At 50.0% G+C, this 22,962-nt stretch overlaps 3 protein-coding genes across 3 annotated transcripts; 1 reads left to right on the plus strand and 2 right to left on the minus strand.

Moving 5' to 3' along the window:
* Nucleotides 1–6,629: 6,629 nt before the first annotated feature.
* On the plus strand, nt 6,630–10,158 carry Mlst8 (MTOR associated protein, LST8 homolog). The gene is made up of 9 exons (XM_021644764.2): nt 6,630–6,760; nt 7,231–7,432; nt 7,590–7,641; nt 7,726–7,888; nt 8,233–8,308; nt 8,391–8,543; nt 9,285–9,409; nt 9,528–9,691; nt 9,787–10,158. Exons 2-9 carry the CDS (start codon nt 7,304–7,306, stop codon nt 9,903–9,905), a joined length of 981 nt encoding a protein of 326 aa, XP_021500439.1. The 5' UTR covers nt 6,630–6,760; nt 7,231–7,303; the 3' UTR covers nt 9,906–10,158.
* Nucleotides 10,159–10,303: 145 nt separating this feature from the next.
* Nucleotides 10,304–12,504, minus strand: Bricd5 (BRICHOS domain containing 5). The gene is made up of 5 exons (XM_021644766.2): nt 11,526–12,504; nt 11,183–11,338; nt 11,011–11,112; nt 10,607–10,760; nt 10,304–10,511 (listed from the first exon to the last, which is right to left on the minus strand). The coding sequence occupies exons 1-5, from the start codon at nt 11,841–11,843 to the stop codon at nt 10,417–10,419; spliced, it is 825 nt and encodes a 274-aa protein (XP_021500441.1). The 5' UTR covers nt 11,844–12,504; the 3' UTR covers nt 10,304–10,416.
* A 1,838-nt stretch (nt 12,505–14,342) lies between these two features.
* On the minus strand, nt 14,343–15,542 carry Pgp (phosphoglycolate phosphatase). Its single transcript, XM_021644765.2, has 2 exons — nt 14,805–15,542; nt 14,343–14,712 (listed from the first exon to the last, which is right to left on the minus strand). The coding sequence occupies exons 1-2, from the start codon at nt 15,442–15,444 to the stop codon at nt 14,387–14,389; spliced, it is 966 nt and encodes a 321-aa protein (XP_021500440.1). The 5' UTR covers nt 15,445–15,542; the 3' UTR covers nt 14,343–14,386.
* Between the last annotated feature and the right edge of the window lie 7,420 nt (nt 15,543–22,962).

Raw genomic sequence — 22,962 nt, forward strand, 5'->3', positions numbered from 1 at the left:
TGTTTACCTCTCCTGTAGGTTTGTGAGACAGGGGCAGCCCTCCAGAATGTCAGGCCTCTGAAGAAGATCTGGGAGGAGGGGCCGCTGAGCCAGCAGAATTGCTGAATTGATGGGAGCTTCACTGCAGCCCTGACTGGCTTTCTTCCCGGAAGCTTAGCTGCCTCCCTCAGCCCCTGCCTCTGCCTACCAGCTGCATCTGCTTAGGGCATACCCCAAGCATTAGTGCCCAACTGATGTGTACGCTGGTGATGTTTAATGTGGCCATTCTCGTGGACTGCTGGAATCATATCTCAGGTGTCTTTTTTGTGGGTGCCGCCTCTGTGAAGTTCTGTGCCTGTGAGTAGTTCCTCACCAAGGTTCAAAACCTTCCTGCTCCAGATTCCGTCTACCCCACAGAGATGCTGGGATGCTCAGAAAGCTCAGGGCCACGCCCAGATTAACAGCTATCTCTGGGTTGGACCATCTGCAGCAATCTGGCCTTTAGCTCCTGGCTCCACCCAGAGTCCTGAAGAAAGGGCAACAGCTCATTACACAGGTGGCACACATCTGGCCACCCTTCCTTGTGTCTTGGGTCCCATGATGGTTGATTCTGATCTAGATACCCTTCTTATTCTAGCTCTTTTCTCCCATCTAGCATGCTCAGGACTGACCAAAGCTGCCTCTGACTTCAGCGGAGCTGTTTTGGGAGAGATTAGGTTTCATCAAAAAGAATATAATAATCAAGGAATGTGAGGCGTAGGATCCCTGTGGAACAGTCTCCTCAGATGGTTAGAAAGGATCAGGTCAGGAGGGAATGGGGTCCAGACTGCAGTTGGGCCAAACTGGGATCCACCATCTACCAGCCATGATCCTTCAATGGCAATTCTACGGATATGAGCCTGTTTTCTGACAAGATGTTCCCAGAAGGGGACAGATCCTCCTGAGCGAAATCGTTGTAAGATCACTAGGTATGATGTAATAAAAAAACATTCATGATGTTTTGGTAGTTCCTCAAAAAGTTGAACATAGCAGACTGGAGAAATTGTTCAGTGGCTGAACATAGAGCTAACATGACCCAGTAGTAACTTCATTCCTAAGATAGTTCCAAGATAGCTGGGCATTGGTGGCACATGCCTTTAATCCCAGCACTCAAGAGGCAGGGTAGGTGAATCTCTTGAGTTCCAGGCCAGCCTGGTTTACAAAGCAAGTTTCGGGGTAGCCAGGGCAACAGAAAAACCCTGTCTCAAAAAGCAAAAAAAGATAGTTCCAAGACAAATGGAAACATGTATGGAAACAAAAAGCAAATGCTTGTACATAAACATTTACAGCAGCACTCTGTCAAAATGGCGGGCAAGAAGGAAACAACTAAGATGTCCATCGCCGATGGACAGATAAAATGAGGCCCACGCACACAACGGGATACTGTTTAACCGTAGTAAAGAATGACATAGTGACGCATACGACTGAATGATCCTTGAAAAGTAGAGGAACAAGTCACAAAATGGTGTAGAGTTGTGATTCCGTCGATATGATATGACATAACGTTCAGCAGAGGCCATGATATAAAGGCAAGAAGACTAGTGGTTTTCAGGGCCTGGCTGGGGAAAGAGGGTAAGGAGGAACCGCCCAGCGTCCTAAGGGGAGGATGGAAATGTCTGATAGCTCCGTAAAGGCAGTGGTTGCGGTGCTGTGCTAAACGTTGCTGTGCTACTGAAATACAGACTTTATTATGTGGCCAAAGGAGGGTGGCCTTGAACTCGTGATCCTCCTGACTCAGCCTCCCAAGTGCCGGGATTACAGACCTGCCATGTTGACTAAACTGGTCACTCTGTTTTTACTTCCGTATTGCTGGGCTGGCCTGGAATGTGTCAGGCTCTTTACTGCTGACTTCCATCCCTGACCTAAACTCTTCAGTTTAAATGGCCGATTTGGAGACTGAAGAGATGGCTCATCAGTTAAGAGCAATCCCTCTGTTACACGTGGCACACAGATGCCACAAAGAGTGCTTCGAGAACCTGGGAACTGGAGATGAGGGTGGCAAGACCCAGAGGAAAGATGGCACAGGAAGCCACAGAGCCTCTAGGGTACGGCAAAGGGAAAAAAGGTAGGGTGTCTGGAGGGAGATGGGGAGAGGAAGAGAGCCGGCTGAGGTAGATCTGGTACTGCTACTAAGCCACAAAGCAGGAGATGAGATTTTCCGTCAGCCACTGTACACAAGGGTCAAGAGGTGGAAAGAAAGTATCTACCGGGTCTGACAGATTAAGCTGGGCAGTGGCCTTGAGGAATTTCCCCAGAGAGCTGGGGTAAAGCTGAGGAATGAGGGGGAGGTGGGAAGTGGAGCTACCAACATGATGAGGACAGCTCTGCAAGAGAGAGGGTTTTAGCTGTAGAGAGAGTACTGGGATTGGTGTGTGTGTGTGTGTGTGTGTGTGTGTGTGTGTGTGCGCGCGCGCGCGCTAAACACTAAGAGGGAAGCTGGGGCTAGCACTGAAACTGGGATGGTAGAGTGCTTGCCTAGCATGTGCAAGCCCTGTGAACGATTCCCAGCGCAGTATAAAACTGGGTGTGCTGACAGCCACCTGTACTCTCAGTACTCAGGAGACAGAGACGAGGACCTGAAGTTCAAGGTCATTTTTGGCTACATAGTAAATTTGAAGCCACTGTGGGAAAACAACAAAAAACACACTAAGGAGGGCAGTGATGGCAAATGCAGTGAGATGCAGTGATGCAGTGATGGTAAAGGCAGGCGGGTTTCTCAATTCATGACCAGCTTGGTCTACAGAACAGAAAAACCGAGGGAAAGAAAAACCTGTAGAAAAAGACATGCTAAGGAGGTAAAAGAGGCACTAGGGAAAGGTATGGGAAGAGGGGTATCTATGACCAAAGAACCCGGTTGCATGGACGGGGAAATTGGCCTTGGCTGAGCAGTTGAACCCACCCTCTCTGTGGCTGGATGGAAAAGGAGGTTGCAGCCCCATCTACATGTGCAGTGGGAAGAGATCATGGGGAAGCAGGACCAACTTCATGGAGTTCGGAGGGCTTTAATAAAAAATGGAGGCGTGATATCAGAATCTTCATCAAAGAGCCCAGAGAGACTTCATCCAGCAACTGATGGGAGCAGATGCAGAGTCCTGAAGCCAAATACTAGGTGATGCTCTGGGGGTCCTGTGGAGGGGGGAGGCAGGATCAAAGGAACCAGACACCATGAGAACACGGCCGGCAGAATAAATTATCTGGGACTTATGGGGGCTCACAGAGACCTGGGAGCCTGTAGGGGTCTGACTAGACCCTCTGCACATATGTTATGGCTGGGTAGCTTGGTGTTTTTGTGGGAATCCTAACAGTGGGAGTGGAGCTGTCCCTGACTGTTTTGCCTACAGTGGGACCCTGTTTTGTGGGACCCTGTTCTTCCTACTGGGTTGTCTTGTCCAGCCTTGATGTGATGGTACGTATGTGCTTGGTCTTATTGTAGCCTGTTATGCCATGTTTGGTTGATGTCCCTGAGAGGCCAGCTCTTTTCTGAGAGGAGTCGGAGGAGAGGTAGATCTGGGGGAGAGGGGAGATGGAGGGAAAGACTGGGGGTACTGGAGGGAGGGAAAATTGTGGTTGAGATATAATATTGAGAGAATAATTTAAAAATTAGATCAGATAAGATAAAACATTTTATAGTATTTAATCTTTTAACCAACTTATTAATTTTTTTTCAAGACAGGGTTTCTTTGTGTAGCCCTGGCTATTCTGGAACTCACTTTGTAGACCAGGCTGGCCTCAAACTCACAGAGATGCACAGAGATCCTCAAGCAGAGGACTCCTTGAGTGCTGGCATTAACAGCGCCACCACCTCCTGGCTTAATATGCCGTTCCTTCTTTTTTTTTTTTAAAAGATTTATTTATTTTATGTATATGAGTGTTCTATCTGCATTTACATCTGCCAGAAGAAGAAATCAGTTCACATTATAGATGGTTGTGAGCCACCATGTGGTCGCCGGGAATTGAACTCATGACCTTTGGAAGAGCAGATGGTGCTCTTAAGCACTGAGCCATCTCTTCAGCCCTGCCATTCTTTTTTTTTTTTTTACTATTTATTTTTGTATATATGAGTGCTCTATCTGCATGGACACCCGAAGGCCAGAAGAGAGATGATCACATCATGGATGGTTGTGAGCCACCGTGTGGTTGCTGGGAATTGAACTCAGGAAGGACCTCTAAAAGAACAGACAGTGCTCTTAACTTCTGAGCCATCTCCAGCCCCTAATTTGCTGTTCTTGGAACCTAGATATGTCCATGAGTTAAATAATGGCATGAATGTTATGAACATAGCCAACTGTCTTCTGAGTGTATTGAAAGCCAGCTCCAGTAGAGGAAACACATGCTTGGCAGACTGTTAACCTGGCCCAGAGCTCATGGTTGGGGAGCCCACAGGCTCCAGCGGTGAATTAACCAGGGTTACTCTACTAAGTTGACTCAGTATCAAGCACCCTCAAAATCCGCATCTGCACACCCATAGGTCAGTGTGACTCTCAGACTCATCAGAGACATTTCTTTGGCAGCAGACGACGATTACCGCAAACTCACAACTTGTCGAAGTGAAGAGCATAAGCGTCAGTGGCGCGCTCAGCTGCGAATGGGACATCCACACCACAACCCAGCCTCAAGGCTCCAGGACCATCACAGAACAAGCTGCAGAAGGGTTATACGCAGTGGGAAGTGGGCTCCAATCCAGATGGAGTTAGGGAGAGGAGCATGAATGAATTTGATCTGTATTTGAAACTCTATTTTATTGGGGTTCCTTACTTCTCCCAGCTGTTTAGGGTCGATGGGTTCCGTCAGCCACAGATGCAGCAGCAGGAAGCAGCTCCTCCAAGCTGCTGTGCTCAACCATTTCTCCTCCAAGCTGCCAGGCCATCCTTCTCGGGTCTCTCCAAACGGCCATGTGCCACATGCCACCACTGCACACCACACTTTTTCTTCCTGGGCTCTCAGATTTATATCCTCAGAGCCCTAGGCTATACCCGTGGCACCTGAGGTTGGCTGTTACCCGCTGGCGATGACCACACCCTGTACCATACAGTTATCTGTGGACAAACTAAAGCCCAAACCCAAATAGCACATTTGGGGGCTGGAGAGATGGCTCAGAGGTCAATGGCTGTTCTTTCAAAGGTCATAAGTTCAATTCCCAGCAATCACATGGTGGCTCATAACCATCTAGAGTGAAATCTGGTGCCCTCTTCTGGTGTGCAGACACACACGCAGGCAGAATGCTGTATACATAAACTTTAAAATGAAATAAAACTGTACTAAAATAAAAACATATTTACATAATGTAACTGAGTTTTTAAAAGAAATGAAAACTTTCATTATAATGATCAAAATGTGTTTTTTAATAGACAAAAATATTTTTAAAATATTAGACTGTATAACATTAATTATGTTATAGGATTTAGTCTTTTTTTTTAATTAAAAATTTAAATTTTTTGTTATTTGAGACAGGATTTCTCTATGTAACCTTGGCTGTCCTGGACTTGCTTTGTAGACCAGGCTGGAATTAAAGGCTTGTGCCACCACACCCGGCTAGGTTTAATCTTTTAACATATAAAACAAACTTATATTCCACAAATATAATGAAATATAATTTGCTTTTGTTTTGTTTTGGTTTGGTTTGGTTTGGTTTTTCAAAACAGGGTTTCTTCGTGTAGCCTTGGCTGTCCTGGGCTTGCTTTGTAGAGCAGGCTGGCCTGGAACTCAGAGATCCGTCTGCCTCTGCCCCTTCCTCTGCCTCTGAGAACGCTGGGATCACAGGCATGCGCCACCACGCTAGGCTGTTCTTGAAATGATCATCTGCTCTGTTCAGTATGTTATTCAGCAGACACATAAAGTGATTGAGTGCCTGTAATGTAGCTAGTCCAAATTGTAACTTCTTGCAAGAATGTGATACACGCAATATTTCAACGTTCAAAATAAAAAAGCACAAAATATTTATGTTGAATGTGTGTTAAGAGAATTTCGTTTGTTTTGGTTTTTGGTTTCTCGAGACAGGGTTTCTCTGTGTGGGATAAAGGCATGTGCTCCCATGCCCGGCTGAGAATATTTTTATATATTGGGCTAAATAAAATATATTGCTATAATTAAAAAAGGTGGAGGCATGCGAATGTGCAGTTTTAAAGGGGTTCCTGAGCTGTGTGCCCTGAGGATCAGGCTGGGACTAAACAGGTCTGCACGGACCCTGACTAGGGTTACCAGATAAAGCAAATAAAAGTACAGAATGCCCAGTTGCATTTGAACTTCTTGTAAGAAAGTAATTCTTTTAGTACATTTTTTTTTGAGATATGCTTATACTAAAGAAGAAGAAGGAGAAGAAGAAGAAAATAAAAAAAAAAAATAACAAAGAAAATGTTCTTTTATCTTAAAGTTTTGTATTTGCCTAGAAAGCCAAGCTTGGTAGGTAGGGTAGGGGGATTGTGTACCTGTATGTCTGCGAGGGGTGGGGAGACTAGGCTGTGCAGCCCCTCCTGGGAGCCGAGCCTCGAACACAGGTATCAGACCGTGGCTGTAATTCCCAGTGAGCTCGAGGCTGGGGCCGCGGCTGACGCCCGCTCCGCGCGCCATCACTTCGGGGGTTGCTCGCCTCGGAACTTTCCTATCACTGTCAACTCCCCTCCTCCCCGGACCCATGGTCTCGCCCTGTCGCTATCGATAACTCCACGATCGGCCCGGCTTCTATCGACTCGCTCCTCCTCGCCTCGCCGTCCTGGACCAAGGCAGAGTGCAGAGCGTGTGTACGGTAGGGAGGCCGCGGGACCAGGGCCGCGTATCGGTGGCCGGGTGGCTAGGGGAGTGCGGTTGGGGTAGTCAGGCCGATAGGACAAAGCCAGGGAGGTCCTCAGAGCACGGGGGAGCTCAGGGGTCCTGACAGACAGCGCCCCCACCCCTCCGATCGCAATGCCGGCCGGCTACGCATGCGCAACAGCCGCGGAGCCCGGCTTCCCTAGCTTCCCTGCGCATGCCTTGCCTATCCTTGTGGCGGACGGAGCCGCGGTGATTGCCCGGTGCTTGTGACTGCCTCCTGCTGGCTGCAGGCAAGGTGGCGTCCCCACTGTGCGGGTGAATCTGAAGGACCGCGCGGGAAGCAGAGGAGCTGAGTCTCTTGGGACTGGCAGCATGACCCTAAACACTCTGATTTTTCTTCTCTTTAAAGTGATGATAATGCCCAGTGTAGGTGCAGATGTACATGCGTGCGTCTTTTCTCTCCAGATGTTTTGACCTTTGGACCTTGTCTGTCAGCTCTTGGCCCAGTGCAGGCCTCATTTTTCCCAGCCATCAAAAGATGAACACCACTCCAGGCACAGTGGGCAGTGACCCTGTCATCTTGGCAACTGCGGGCTATGACCACACTGTGCGCTTTTGGCAGGCCCACAGTGGAATCTGCACGCGAACAGTGCAGCATCAGGACTCTGTATCCTCCACTTGGGAGCAGGGTGGTGCTCGCCGGGATTAAGTATGAGTGACAAATGCCAGGGGAAACTCAGGCCAGGTGGTGGAGCTCTTGACGGCCTGTGGCCCCAAGGTCTCCCTTTGCAGGGCTCCCTTCCCATCATCCTTAACATACTCAGCAGGTGAATGCATTAGAGATCACGCCAGACCGAAGCATGATTGCCGCTGCAGGTACCTGAGATTCTTGACCTCTGGCTCCTTTATTGGTGGCAGGACTACCTGGTCCCCATGCTTCATTTCAGCCTGTGTTCCTAGGTTACCAACATATCCGCATGTATGATCTCAACTCCAATAACCCCAACCCCATCATCAGTTACGATGGAGTCAATAAGAACATTGCATCGGTGGGCTTTCATGAGGATGGCCGCTGGATGTACACAGGCGGAGAGGACTGCACAGCTCGCATCTGGGACCTCAGGTGTTCCGTGCCGGGCTGGAGAGGGTGGCTGCTTGGGGTGGGGATGGGGCCAGGGGATTGTCTTTGGGCAGGCTATTTTACAAACAGACTAAGCATGGGGGCTTTGGCTGGGTAATTGAGGGAAGATGAAAAGCAGGATAGAATTACATTATATCAAAGAGGCAACCCTGCCTTGAGACTTTCAACCCTTCTTCACTGGCCTCACGTTGCCGCTTGTGGGGAAAGAGCCAAGCTTCACAAGCATTCCCTCTAAAGTAGAGGCAACTATTAGCAGAGAATGGGGGCTTTTGGTGGGGCACAAATAATGTACATTAGATACCACGAGTCACCTTCACTCCCCACAGGTCCCGGAACCTGCAGTGTCAGCGTATCTTCCAAGTGAATGCACCCATTAATTGCGTGTGTTTGCATCCCAACCAGGTGAGGAGTACTCATGGGGTCAGGTACCTGGGGGCTTTGGAGGGCGGGGTTACTGTCACATCTCACCTTCACTACATCCCAGGCAGAACTCATTGTGGGTGACCAGAGCGGTGCCATCCACATCTGGGACCTGAAGACAGACCACAACGAGCAGCTGATCCCCGAGCCTGAGTATTCCATCACGTCTGCCCACATTGACCCGGATGCCAGCTACATGGCGGCAGTCAATAGTGCTGTGAGTGCTGGGATTGGGTACAGGGGCATCTCAGCACCTTGCTCCTTATCCTCTGCAGAAGAGTTGACTCCCGTTGTCTCTCGGCCTCTCTAAGCTTCCATCCAGCTCCCAAAGTCAGGCACCCGGGAACCATTCCTGATGTTCACCTTGCTGTCTGCCATAGCTGTCACCCATCAGGCTAGACACCTCAACCAGTGTCTGTCAGGGCCAGTTATTCCCTCCTTTCATGTTCCAGCCCATGACTTTGATATCACTGATAAGCTTCTCTGTGGCCTTACTGGGATGTCTGATCTGTTCCTCAATTGTAGAAGGATCCTTTAGCCTTTCTGGCAGGCTGCACTGTTCTGAGACCTTAAGAAGCTCTGGCTCCTTCTCATGGACAGCAGGATGATTCAGTTTGGTCCCTGCCCTCATCTCCAGTCTCATTTTCTCCTTTTAAGTCCCTAAACATCAGTTGTTCCACATACCTGCGTTCCCTCCTTCCAGCCTTGGGTTGTCACATCATCTGTCTGGGTGCCCTCCTTACTGTCTCCCCTCCTGCACATCTCTGTTGGCCAGCAGCAGTCTCTAGGGAGTTGTGTTTGAGTCCTTGGCTAGTGTGGTCTTCTGCTTTTGGCTGGCTGGGCATGGTTGTTGGGCCCACATTTCCTATAGACATGACCCAGGATGCCATCCCTGCCTGCCCTGGCCCATGTGTATCTGGGGGTCTTGGTTTTGAATGGCTGCCCTTCTGTTCCACAGGGAAACTGCTATGTCTGGAACCTGACAGGAGGCATTGGTGACGAGGTGACTCAGCTCATCCCCAAGACCAAGATCCCAGCCCACACACGCTATGCCCTGCAGTGCCGCTTCAGCCCCGACTCCACGTGCGTGTAGAGTGCTGGGAAGAGGGGATTTACAGGCTGGGGGTACTGCCTGGTATATGGTAAAAGGATACTTATGTGGTAAGTGGTAAGTACTGAGACACCCCATGTCCAACCCCAGGCTTCTTGCCACCTGTTCAGCGGACCAGACATGTAAAATTTGGAGGACGTCTAATTTCTCCCTGATGACAGAGCTCAGCATCAAGAGTAGTAACCCTGGCGAGTCATCCCGTGGCTGGATGTGGGGCTGTGCCTTCTCAGGGGACTCCCAGTACATTGTCACAGGTGAGTCCTGCCCTCCTATCTCTCCCACATTGCCTAGGCCTCTAAAGAGCTCATTCATTGTTGCTGTTTCGTTGCCGCCTGATCCCTCTTTGCAGCTTCCTCTGACAACCTGGCCCGGCTCTGGTGTGTAGAGACTGGAGAGATCAAGAGAGAGTACGGTGGCCATCAGAAAGCTGTCGTCTGCCTGGCCTTCAATGACAGCGTGCTGGGCTAGCCTCTGCCCCTGGAAGCTGCATTGGACAATCAGGACTGCCTGGTCTAGTGGCTCTAAATGGATGTACCTGAACAATACCCTGGTCTAAGTGAGGCTCTCAGGCCAGCCTCTGCATGTCAGGCCAGCTAGACCTGAGCAGACCACCTCTGGGCCCTCTTGGCCAACCTAGACTTGTTGGCCACTGTACCCCGGGACTTTCTCCAGTTTGTTGTCAGAAGGCTTAGTGAGCCAGGCTACATGTGCCTGGACTGGGAGTCTTTTCTGCCTTTAGAGAGGCTAGACTCAGAGGACTTGGAACTGTTGAGATCTGAGGCTGGTGCCTGTTTCCCAGGTATGTAACCCCACTTGCCCCTCCTTACCCCTGTCCATGTTCTGAGGCCCCAGAAATCATCACCACGGCCAGGTAATCTGGGTTTATTTGTCCCTACTGTCAGCTGCCTTTCACTGGTGCTGATGACCTGGCCAGCTTGCTGACCTGTGGGACCAAGGCTGGGAGGGCTTGGTAGGGGGCTTAGTCTGGGAGGTAATAAAAGCAGACGGACACACAGATGTTGCTCGGGAAGCAGATGTCAATGCAGAGGTAGATCAGCCGCTGTCGCTGGGGCCCTGGGGAGAAGGGAAGTCCATGAATCCCAAGGGCTCCCACCTAGTGCTGTCCTGCAGGAGCCATAGTCCTCTTCACTCAGCCCACCCCAACTTACCCTCTGCTCGCCGGGCCCAGTAGATGGGGGTGTCCGCACAAAGGTGCTGCACTGAAGCTCCCACTTGGGCAGGGTCCACAGTGTGGCCCCCCAAAACTGCCACCAGTTCCTGAGCATAGTGGGTGTCCTGGCCAGGCTCATGGGACTCTTGGGCCTGCAGAAAGACTCTGGTGGGCCACCATATAGTACTTCCTTGATCCTCACAGCATAGGGCATTCATGTCCCACCCCAGCCTGATGGCCCTTCCACCTGTTCTTGTCAACAGCTTCAGTCAGGGGAAGATAGGGCTTTCTGTTCCCCTGAAACCAGAGCCTTGGCTGGCCCAGCTGGGCTGTACAGAGGACCTTTTGTTCATCCCCTGGCCTTGGGGGTGGGTGGGGGGTAAGCCAAGCAGTACTGCTCACCCTGGAAGTGTTCACCAGCAGCCGCAGGGTCTCCCAGTCTTGGGCTTCCATCAGACGGAGGAAGCAGGCCCGGTGCTCTGCGGGGCGGTAACAGATGTAGCCCTGGGGACAGATAGGTAAGTCAAGGCCTCACCTGACACTTCCACTCTTTCCCCCTCCCAAGCCCACTCACACTTTGCCCGTCGAACAGCACGGCCCAGCTTTGGTTGCTCTGAAGCGGAGTCACCACGATGGTTGCCATGTTCACAGCCACGTCCACTACAATGGTTTGGTTGGGCCAGGGTAGCCTAGAGCTTGGGAAGGTCTTTCGGAGCATCTGCAGTAACGGCTGAGGGATATTTGGGATTCAGCCCCAACCTGTGTTTCCATCACCCGAGTTGGCCTTTGTTCCTTCTGGTTCTCTTGCTATCTGCTCAAGGCCAGTGTTTAAACCCAGCCCCGTTCGAGGCTGACAGGTATTGGCCTTCCAGCCCACTTTACACTCTGTATCCCCCTGGGCTTGAGGAGGTGCTCACCTTGGGAGGGCTGTACATGAAGCCAAGAAGCCCTCCTGCCATGGCCCCTGCAGTGACCAGTGTCAGCAGTAGCAGCAGGCCTGCTGCTCTCCAGCCCCTTTGGCAGGGCTTAGTCTTCACCTGAGGGCACGTTATGGTCAGTGGGGCTTCCAGGTTAGAGACCAGGGAGCCTACTTGCTCAGGGAAGGGGCTGAGGAGGGTGGCTGGTGACGATCCCCTCCTATGGCATCCCTGTCTTCTTGTCTTGGGGGTGGTAGAGACACTTACCTCAACAGGCCTGGCCCTGAGGCTCTCGGTGTGGATGTGCCCTTGCTTCATGCTGCAGCCCCTGCTGACAATGCACTGATTGTCTGCAGCCCCTTGGAGGAGTCAGCCAGGGGAACCTCAGGACGCCTTTGATGAATCAAACTGAGTCCTCCCCTCCCAATTCCTCTGCTTCCTTCCCGGCCAGTATCTGATATCCCGAGTCAGAGCCAGGACAGCCCTCTCCCCCACTTGTGATTGCTGGTCTCCAGGCTTGTCTCTGAACCCTTGGCCTGTGCAGAACTGGAGGTTTTAGAGGGTGAGAGCCTGGCCTTCATAGGAAGTCAGAACAACTGTTTGGGTCTTGGCCAGGATGATTGTCTGGTTGGGCAGACTTTTTTTGTTACCTCTGGACACACAGGAACCATCAATAAATGTATATAAACCATCAGCATGAGGCTAATTACTTTCTTACCTTCCCCACAAACTCAAGCCTCTTTCCAGACCCTATTAACATCAGATGGGGCTGTGCATGACCAAGCGGGCTCCAGGCCGGACCATGGCCAAACAGCTTGCTGCACATCAAGGATGGCTGAGCCAGCCTGTTCCCTAGCATGTTGTTTTGGTCCCTCATCTGTCTAGCTGTGTAACACAGTGGCTTAGCTGTATACACTTCCTTTACACTTCACCCAGTAGCTTTATTCTACGTTGGTTTTATGCCATGCACTTCCTGTTTCTTCAGGACCTGTTCCTCACAAGCAGGGTGGGGCCGCAGTGGTCACGGCCACTGTTAGGATAGTGGAGTTGGACTCCTAGCTTGCATTAGGTTCTCTTGCCTTGCCATAGCTAGACAACTGCTACTCAAAGAAAGCAGAGGAAGGCAGACCTGGTTAGTGTGGGTTTGAGAGTTTAATGTGCATTTGAGTTCACACAGTGAAACAAGCTAGAAATGTAACATACAGGTTCTACTGCCCAGTTCAAGAGGGGGCACCCCTGACGGCTTACCTGCCAAGTGCTACTGTGTAAGTGAGAATGCCCTGACAGGTCTGCTCATTATCCAGACCCGGAGGATCAGCACCACTGCTGCCTTCAGGCTCAACTATGGCACCATTAAACTCGCAGCCATCCACTGACCTGTGGGCAGGTTTGGGCTTGGGATACCTTTTATTGCTCTGGGAACTTGGTGAACAGGTGAAGTGCTGTGATCATGAGAGTAGCCACTTGGTACAGGGCAAGGTGCCAGGAAGGAATCAGCCAAAAGGAACAGCTTCCTGGGTGTGCCCCATGAACACTTCCCAGCCTGCTCAGCAGACTGCTAAAGGTCAGGGACTTGTAGAACAGAGAGAAAGGCCAAGATGCTGAGAAGCCAACTGGCCGGTGGACCACCACTGGACAGAAATAGGTGGCTTCATGGAGCACTGACATCTAACCCCCATCCACGACCCTAAGTGACCTACGCAAGGGAGGTTGGATGCTCTGTCAAACTTAACTATTCTCAGGACTCCTCCTTCTTTCCTACCCAGAGGGCACTCCTGGAAACAAGGCAATCCTTGGCTTGCACATTGGCTATGCTGCTCACCGGGGCATGAGAGTTCTTAAGTGGGATTCATCCACGAGACAGACCACAGCTATTAATCAACACACTTAAGATCCAATTCCACACTTGACAATGTCATTCACTAGTTTAAGAAATTTAAAAAATAAATACTGCTCTGAGCTCCCTGTACAGCAGCATGAACTTCAGGGCAGGCAACCATACCCAGTTGGCTGCTCAGCAGACCACACTCTGAGACACCTGGATATAAACTTCAGGGTGGCCAAAAAATCAGAATAGATGTTGGTAGAGGATAGGATCACCACCTCCAGCAGGATCAGAAAGATTGTACTTAAGTTTCGGTCAGTTAGGAGGAGAGTGATCCCTGCAGCTAGGAGTGGAAGTGATAGCAGAGGGAGCACTAATACACAGGCAGCCAAAGTTGAGCGGAGCTGCTGTTAATGTGCAGCTGTGCAGAAGGGGCCATGTAGTAGTCCTGGCATCTCAAACAGGCAATTGTGGTATCAAGGTGGTTTTCTAGAGAGCTTGGGTGAGTGGAGGTTAAGGGCAGCTTCCTGCATTCCCTCCCTGCAGACGAGGAACTGGGACACAGTACCAGGCTCCTCTGCTGCATGCTAACACTGGGGGGAAAAAAAACGCAAGTTTTTGGTCTGCACAAGTGTCTTTTAAAAGTCCCCCCTTTCCCCCTCTGTGCCCATCTAAGGGCCTGATCCCTGAATACATTTTTTCAGTAAAAAGCCTGACATACAACTCGTACCCACTTTAGAATCAAGAACAGGGCCCGAGGTTACCTGAATGCTGGGCAGATGCTATGCCCACCCCTGCCAACACATACAAAGCCCAGGGCCCACCCCACAACGCCTTCCCAGCTTAAAAGTGCATCTTAAAATATAATCATCTGTAAACAACACCCCCCCAACGTTTACTTACAAGATTAACTACTGCCTTTGCTTAACCTCAGTTAACCTGCAGCCAGCTAACTGAGCGATTCCTAAGCCCCACCTATTAATTTAGGTAACTGATTTTCATTCTTTTTTTATTCCAGATTAAAGACACTAGATCTTTAACCTTGAAGGGCAGGCAAGAGGTCGGCTATGCTGTCAACATAGAAGTGAGGGACCATTTTCTTCTTGTGCATGCAGTCACTTTCCCGATTACTCTTCACATCCTCAAGACTGGAGACTCCGGTGAGGGTCAGGATAGTCTTCAGGCTACAGGTGGCGCCCAGGAGGATGTCTGTGTCCAGGCGGTCTCCCACCATGACTGTGCGCTCCGGGTTGATACCATACTCCTGGGACACGCAGTCGAAGATGAAGCGGCTAGGCTTCCCGATGATGTCCGCCTGGCGCTGGGCGGCCATCTCCACGGCTCGCACCAGACAGCCGGTACCTGTAGAGCGAGGGAGGGAAGGGGACGCGGGGGTCAGAGGACACGGAAGGGCTGGGCCCGCCCTCCAACCTCCAGCCCCTGGGCGCACGGACCCGCAATGAAACGGCCGTTCTCCAGCGGGAGCCGGTTGTCCATGTTGGTGCCCACGAGCAGACATTCGGGCTGCTGCAGGTACCGCACCGCCTTGGTGAGCTTCATGTAGCTGAAGTGTGGGTCGAAGCCCACCACTACCGCGCGCACGTCGGGTTCGAGCGGCGCCGCCAGCCAGTCGCCCGGGCCTTCGCCGTGCAGCGGCTCGGGGCCCACGCCCACGCTACTGATACCCACGGCCTCCAGCTCGGAGGCTAAGGCCGGGCTGCCCAGGACGTAGGCCTTGGGGTCCGGCACGCCGGCCAGGCGTTGGCGCAGATACAGCGCGCAGCAGTAGGCCGTGCCGAACACCTCGAGGCCCGCTTCGGACCCCACCGGGCCGCCGAAACCCAGGCGCCTCAGCTTCTCCGCGTAGGCCGTGCGAGTCTTGCTGCTGTTGTTGGTGATGAAGCCCAGCCGCTTCCCGCGGGCCCGCAGCGCCCGCAGAGTCTCCGGCGCGCCCGGTACGGCCGTCTCGCCGCGCCACAGCACGCCATCGCAGTCGAACAGCAGCGTGTCCACGTCGGCCAGCAGCGCCTTGGCCCGCTCGGCGTTCAGCCGCACGCAGCGCGCCTCGTCGCCGCCGGCCTCTGCCTCCGCCATGGCCGACCGCTGGCCGCTGCCGCTACCCGCCGCCGCCGCCGCCGCCGCCGCCACCACCGGCTGCTCCTCGCAGCCGCCCGCCGCGGAGCCCGCCCCGCCTCCGAGACGCTCACTGGCTCTGCCCCTCGCGCGCACCGCCCATTGGCCCCTGTCTGCGCCAATCCACCTCCGTCTCCAGCGAGCGGCTTGGCGCACAGCGGCAACCGTCGCCCGGACCCCGGCAGCCATTGGCCGCCCGGCCCCGGTGCCGCAGTGATTGGCTGGCGCGGCGCCAACCGGCGAGGGTAGAGCGTACGCTGCGGAAACGCTGCGGGCCGCGGAGGGCACGGGACGTAAGGCGGCCGGCCACGGATTGCCGCGGGGCCGCTCGCTCATTGGCAACCGGCCGTCAGCCTAGGTGACGGAGACTCCAGGTCAGTGACCCCGGCCAGGCTGGCTGCTGATTGGCCGCCTCTTCTGGCCGTCTTGGTTGGGCGGGGCTGTCCTCCTCAAGGAACAAGGCGGGAGGCGCAGCCTGCACCGCGCGCGGCCACTCAGACGCCTTAGACGTGCGCTGGCGCCGAGTCCCTTTCAGTCTTTGGAGCCAGCCTGGAACTTCCTTTCCTGAGAGGACTCTCATCCTCACTTTCGGTTCTTCAAAAGCGGTTTCCCCGTACCTTGAAGTGATGTGAACCAGTGATGGCAAAGCAATGGGATTGGGATCCAGAGGGACATTGCCTACAGAATGATATTCAGCAATTGGTCTCTTTTATTGTCATCAACAACTAATACTTTTTATTGAGGCATAATATACAATGGTGGGCTTAAGTCTTGCATGTACATTCAAGTATCAGATATAAAATAATTTCAATATTTCACAAAAGTCTCCTTATGTTACCATCCGGCCAATAACGAATATCCCTCCTCAAGCACATTCCTTTCTTTTTTTTTTAATATTTATTTATTTATTATTTATACCGTATTCTACCTGCATGTGTGCCTGCAGGCCAGAAGAGGGCACCAGATCTCACTATACATGGTTGTGAGCCACCATGTGGTTTCTGGGAATTGAACTCAGGACCTTTGGAAGAACAGCCAGTGCTCTTCACCTCTGAGCCATCTCTCCAGCCCTCAATCACATTTCTGACTTCGAATATATATAAAAAGATGTTCTAGATTATCCTTTTAAAATTCTTACCTTTGTACTAGAGGAATGGTGATTAAAGATCGTACTTGTTAATCCCAAAGATGAGAGGACCACTAACCCAAATCATCATGGCCTAATTAATCAAAGCAAACATTTAATTAAAGCAAACTTTCTAATTTGTGTACAAGGGCTGCCTCTCCCTTAGGCGGGGTTTGAGAGGTCAGCATTGGATGTGAGGAAAACAAGGTTTTTATAAAGCTTAGTGGTAGGTAATTTGCAAATGGGGGATTTGTCAGACAGGAGCTGGACATAAGCATACTTGTTAGCCCTAAAGACCTTCTGAAACAAAGATATGGTTGCAAGGTGAGCTGAACAAGGTACTCATAACCACAGGCGATCCTAACAAGATAGTCATAGGTTGTCATATAACCTTTTGAAACAAAGGTAGGGTTGCAAGATGGTTATAAACAACTCTTTGGGACAAAGACATGATTACTATTCCTGGAACAGACAGTACAGAACATTCGTAGTTAAGGTTACAGGTGGGGCATAGCCCAATCCTCAAGAAACAGAGGTTTAATCATAAACAGGAATACACCTAATTTGTCTTTGCTATATGATGGTTTTTAAGCTTAAGATGTAGGCAGTCTGGTTCTTCACTCCTCTTGCAGACCATCCTGAGTTCAGTTTTCCAAGCACCCAAGTTGGGCAATTGCCTGTAACGCCAGCTCCAAGGCTCATGATTGGTGGCATTCTGGCCTCTAAGGATACTTACATACACATGCACATACCCACACATAATTAAAAATACCTATTTTTGAAGATTTATTTTTTATCTTATGCATATAAGTGTTTGTCTGCATTTGTGGTGACCTTGGAGGCCAGAAGGAGTCAAATCCTCTGGAACTGGAGTTACAGGCTGTTGTGAGTTCCTATGCAGGTCCAAAGAACCGAATGATCCAGCATGGTGATACATTCCTTTAACCCCAGGCCCAGGAGACAGAGGCAAGGTGAATCTCTATAAGGCCATTCTGGTCTACAAAGCAAGTTTCAGAACACTTGAGGGCTACACAGAGGAACCCTGTTTCAACAACAGTAACACATACACACACACATGATCTTTTGAAAACTACTATCACTGGTGTTTGTTTTTAAATTTGGTACCTGTTGTGCCCACGCCATTAGCATATAGAAGTCAGAGGACAACTTGCAGGAATCAGTTCTCTCCTTCCACCTCGGTATCCAACTCAGGTTGTCAGGCTTGGCTACAGGTACCATCTCACCGTCCCTGTCTGTCTGTTTTGAGACAGGGTTTTATATAACTGAGGCCAGCTTTAATTCATTGTTAACTGAGGGTGGCCTTGAATTTCTATTCTGTCTCTATCTCCCAAGTGCTGAGATTACATACATGATGAGCCTCCGTGTCCAGTTTATTCAGTACTGACCACTGACCAGGGCTTTGTGCACGCCAGGCAAGCCTATCAATGAGCCATTCCTCCAAGCCCTTTTGCTTTCTTTGTTTTGTGTTTTTCAAAGACAGCATTTTCACTCTGGCCCACGCTGGTCTGGAACTTTAGGCCGTCCTCCTGCCTTAGGCTTCTGAGTGCTGGGCTTCCAGGCATGGGCTGCCATGTCCACTACTGGGCCATCTTATGACATGTGCCCTTGGTTATCATGCTTTCCTTTTCCTTTCTTTCCTCTTTCTTTCTTTCTTTCTTTCTTTCTTTCTTTCTTTCTTTCTTTCTTTCTTTCTTTCTTTCTTTCTTTTCTTCAAGACAGGGTTTCTCTGTGTAGCCCTGGCTGTTCTGTAACTCACTCTGTAGACTAAGCCGGCCTCAAACTCACAGATTTGCCTGCCTCTGTCTTCTGAGTGCTGGGATTAAAGGACTGAGCTACCACCACCTGGCAAGTTGTCACATTTTACTAACATTATGTTTGAGAAATACATCCTCAGTTTTTGTTTTGTTTTGTTTTGTTTTTGTCTTTGTTTTTTTTTTTTTTTTTTTAACTGAGTTGTCTCCTGGACCATTGTAAAATCATACCACCACTAGACCTGTGGTCTTATCTGTTTTTCTGCTGATGTGCACTGGTTATTTCTAGTTTAAGGCCGTTGTAATTTCCCTGTGAATGTTCTTGTTCTTATGTTTGAATATGAGGATATGTGTTCCCAAATCTGGGGTGTGTGTTTATCAGTATCACTTTGACTTAGAGACAGGTGTCAGAATAACAGTAGTTCCCGGTTTCCTAGAGATTGCCAACCTCCTACTTTGTTCTTTGACCCTAGTTCTCGCTATACTGTTTTGTTTTTCCTGAATCTTTTCTATCTTTAAACTCATCAGACAAGCCAATGACCTCAGTACTCATAAGGATCCTACTTATAGAGCATCCAATCTTTACTGGTCTGGAAAAGATGAAGGACAAGGACATAGCTTTAGAGGGCAGGGACTGCAGGGTTCCTGCCTGGAGTACATACTGTCTAGGAGAACTGCTTCATCTCTGTCTTCACGTTTAGTTTGGGAAGTTGAACTGACCCTGAGAAGAGCTGCATTTGACAAAAGATTACAAATACTGGTTTTATCACTTAGAAACCCCAAGTTGATTTGGTATACAGGCCACAGCGGGGAATGTCAAATATGTACAGACGTGACCAGACTTCTAAAATTTACCCAGTTGCCTTGGTTTAATCTTGGACACTTGGGAAGTGTGGAGACAACTGGTACTGCTCCTGTTGTCGGAATCGCAGGGCAGTCTACAGTACCGTAGTGAGGAAACCGAGCCAACGAGAGGCTGTCAGCTAGAGAGTGCAGAGCAGGGACGGACCTCAGCTGACCCCTCCTCCGCGGGGTTGACTGGCAGGCATGTCTGTCAGTGAAAGGGACTGAGCCCACATAGTGGGAGAAATATAAAGGAGGGAAGAAGGCTGTGAAAAAGACAGAAACAATTTCTGTGGAAAATGAAGATTATTATTTTATTGATAGAGGGTTTTATGTAGACTCATAGGCTTCTGCCTCCTGAGTGCTGAGATAAAAGGTGTTTACCACCACACTTGGCTCCTTATTTATTATCTTTACTGTGTGTGTGTGAGAGAGAGAAAGAGAGAGAGAGAGAGAGAGAGAGAGAGAGAAACAGAATGATATGTGTATTTGGTGTGTGTGAGTGTATTTGAGTGAGTGTAAGTATATGAATACCACAGTGTGCAAATGGAGGTTAGAAGACAGCTTTTTAAAACTGCTTCTTTAGCACCACTGTGAACTCCAGGGATCAAACTCAGTATGCCAAGCTTGTGTGGCAAGTGCTTTTACTTGCTTAGCCATCTTGCCTGCCCAGTAGAAGGATTTCTATGAGTCCCAGGCCAGCATGCAGCTACAAAATAAAACCCTGTCTCAGAACAACAACAGGGGTTAAGGATAGGGCTCAGTGTGAAAGTGCTTGCCTAGCATGCACAGGACTCTGAGTCATTGCCAGAAAAATACTGGACTTGGTGGTATATAATACCAGAACTTGGAAAATGGAGGAAGGAAGATCAGAAGAGCTGGAGAGATGGGCGTAGTAGTTAAAAGTACTTTTTGCTCTTGTGGAGGACGCAGGTTCAGTTCCCACACCCACATGGAACTGGAGTTAACAATTCTGAACCACCATGTGCCACCTTCTCTACTCCGAGGGACATCGACTAGGCACACAAATGATGCATTCACACATACATGCAGCAAAACACTCACACACAAGTAACTCTAAAAATAATCCAGGATCATCATTGGCTACATAGGGAGTTCAAGGCCAACTTTATTTAGATACCTAAGACTGAAAGAGAGAGGGGGTGGGCAGCCTTGCTGTTCTTCTGAAGCCAGGCCAAATCCTAGGAGGTTGAGGACAGCAAGAACAATTTATCAAGATCCTGTCTCAAAATTTAAAGAACAGATACTCTCCCTTTGTAACTCTTCCCACTCTCAGGGGTTTTCCTAATTTTTTCCTTACTAAATCTATGTTCTCTTTGGAAAGAAAAATCCTTCAATTTAAAAAATTAAAAAGGAGGACTTTTGAGGTTCCTGTTCATGATGGTCATGGGCCATCAACACTTGGTTTTTAGGTGGAGTCCAGGGCAGGAGGCCGTCTAAGGTGAGGGAGTTTGTTTTGCTGCCTTGAAGCTTGTTCTTTGCTACTTTGTGGGTTCTTCTTTTCCCACCCTCTATCCCCCACCTTGTTTCACCCAGTAAAGCTAGATAGGAGAGAAAGAAGGATAGAGAGGAGAGATAGGGATCCCTGAATCTAATTTTCCCCAACTGTTCCTTCCAGTTTCCAGACCAGCCCCTTTCAAATGTTTCCCCAACTGTTCCTCCTTCAGTTCCCCAACAGTGTGCTTAAACAGTCTCTTCTTCCAGTTTTCCCAACCCTAGGAGCCCCAAACTATAACAACTGTTCTGGCCTGTCTGCTCAATTCAGCTTGTCCTGGTTCAGCTCTCTCCTTTCTATAGTTTTGCACCACGTGCTTTCTTCTCTCACTCAATCTCTTTTCTCAGCCTCTGCTAGCTTTTTTATATCCCACATTGAAGGTCATAGGGTCAAGCAGTTCTAAAGGCTAAGAATTCTTGAAGGCCCAGTGGACTAGTAACTGGGAATCCTTTAAAGAGCCAGGCACAGAAGATCAATCACACCACACTGCATTCGAAATGCAGTGATCTGCTCCTGCGCTTGCTGACCTGCATGGGCCCCAGACATCCTAGTCAAGGTCCCCTGTTCTGATCCCCAGGAAGTGACAGAGCAGGAGTCCTGGTCTGCCTCTGAGAATTCTGCTCAGGAGGCTCTCTGTCTCTTTTGGGCTAGCTTCTCACATTAACCTATGAAGAAGTTAAAAGTAATCCCATTTTGTTCCTCAGACTCCATCTTGAGGATGATTGTCCTTAGGATGACCTAATCTCCCCCTTCAGGCTCCAGTAAATACCACGGAATGTGTTAATGAGTAACTGCAATCAGGACAGATGTTTTTTTACAGATAACCTGTTCTCCCTTGTGGTTTGGAGGTGGTCTGAACCAGTCAACTTAAAGGACACCTCTCTTGCTGTACCTTTACCCAACCTTACCCAGGCCTGTAATACCAAGGGTTGGAATTCCTGCTTGTGGTTTCTTCCTTTAAAAACTTTGCCTTCCTGAGGCTCAGGGCCGCTCTTTCTGAACTGCTGTGTCAGGGACAATTGGCAGCCCAAGCTTGAGCTTGAATTAAGCCCTAGTGTGTTTGCATTAGATTCCTGTTCCAGGTGGTCTTTTGGGGGTCTCACGATCTGGGCATAACATTTGGGAGCTTGTCTGGGATCCCCCAGACCCTCTGGACCCCGACCGGAGGGTCTTGTGTTGGCCTGTAAGTGCCTCTGTGCAGTGTCTGTGTTTTGTGCTTGCTTTTGGTTCTGAAAAGCCTCGAGGTGACTGTACAAGGGCAAGATGTGGCTAAGAGTGGGTGTGCTGGAGAGTTATAGCCTCAGGGATCAGGGAGATGTCATTGGCCCTGGGGTGGTTGACTGAGAGCCCACCCATCAGTTGGAGAGATTTTTGGTGGAGAACGGAGAGCCTCACTGTTGGTGCTGTTTTCAGATTCCATGGCAGGAGTCTGTGGATCTATTTCTGTTTCCGGTTGTGGAGTGGCTACTTTATTTGTGTTTGTCTTTCTACTTTGTTCCTGTGTTTGTGTGTCTTTGTTGTATTGGACTGTGATGGATGCTGGGGGACAGACCACCTCTCACCCCTTGATCTCGTTCTGGCCCATTTCAAAGAAGTTAGGGCTAGGGCTCATAACTGTTCAGAGTATGTAAGAAAAGGAAGGATGACCACATACTGCAGCTCAGGATGGCCAACGTTTAGTGTCAGGTGGCCACCAGAGGGAACTTGCCATCTTCCTACCATATTAGCAGTAGAGGACAAAGTATTTCAGAAAACACATGGTTCTGGTCCCTTTTATTACAGTCTGGAAGGACCTAATTGTTAACCCACCTCTATGTGTTAAAACTTTTCTCTCTCCTCCTGTTAACAGTTCTTCGTCAACAGGAACTGTGCCAACGCTGGTAATGGGCAAGTGAGAGACTCCCAAGCCAACAGCTCCCCTCTACCCTGTCTTGCAGGATCGTCCCCCCCAGAAGATCTCATTTTTTTCCCACCTTACAGGTCCTCTCCACCTGCACCACTGGGCAATGAAGAACAACCGGTGCCAGCACCAGCGCCAACCCCACCGCCCTCTCAACGGCATCAACTCCAGGAGAGGGAAGGGACCCGCATGGGGCACAAGGAGTAGGCGCAACATGTCCCCTGAGGACGGGGGGAGGGGAGGAAGCAGACTCTACTGTTCTTCCCCTATGGGCAACAGGGCCGGCAGATCAGCATGGCAATCAACCTCACCATTATTGGCC

This window comes from Meriones unguiculatus, chromosome 11 (genome assembly GCF_030254825.1).
Source record: "Meriones unguiculatus strain TT.TT164.6M chromosome 11, Bangor_MerUng_6.1, whole genome shotgun sequence".
In the NCBI taxonomy this organism is placed as follows: Eukaryota; Metazoa; Chordata; class Mammalia; order Rodentia; family Muridae; genus Meriones; species Meriones unguiculatus.

What these genes read in the sequence shown, in the direction of transcription:
- Mlst8 (XM_021644764.2), top strand. Translation starts at nt 7,304, where the DNA reads ATGAACACCACTCCAGGCACAGTGGGCAGTGACCCTGTCATCTTGGCA. An exon ending in CAGTGCAGCATCAGGACTCT is followed by an intron (nt 7,433 to 7,589) that starts GTATCCTCCACT and finishes TAACATACTCAG; the next exon opens with CAGGTGAATGCATTAGAGAT. An exon ending in TGGCGGCAGTCAATAGTGCT is followed by an intron (nt 8,544 to 9,284) that starts GTGAGTGCTGGG and finishes TCTGTTCCACAG; the next exon opens with GGAAACTGCTATGTCTGGAA.
- Bricd5 (XM_021644766.2), bottom strand. Translation starts at nt 11,843, where the DNA reads ATGAAGCAAGGGCACATCCACACCGAGAGCCTCAGGGCCAGGCCTGTT. An exon ending in TGCTGTTCGACGGGCAAAGT is followed by an intron (nt 11,113 to 11,182) that starts GTGAGTGGGCTT and finishes ATCTGTCCCCAG; the next exon opens with GGCTACATCTGTTACCGCCC. An exon ending in CTGGGCCCGGCGAGCAGAGG is followed by an intron (nt 10,512 to 10,606) that starts GTAAGTTGGGGT and finishes CCTTCTCCCCAG; the next exon opens with GGCCCCAGCGACAGCGGCTG.
- Pgp (XM_021644765.2), bottom strand. Translation starts at nt 15,444, where the DNA reads ATGGCGGAGGCAGAGGCCGGCGGCGACGAGGCGCGCTGCGTGCGGCTG. An exon ending in GAACGGCCGTTTCATTGCGG is followed by an intron (nt 14,713 to 14,804) that starts GTCCGTGCGCCC and finishes CTCGCTCTACAG; the next exon opens with GTACCGGCTGTCTGGTGCGA.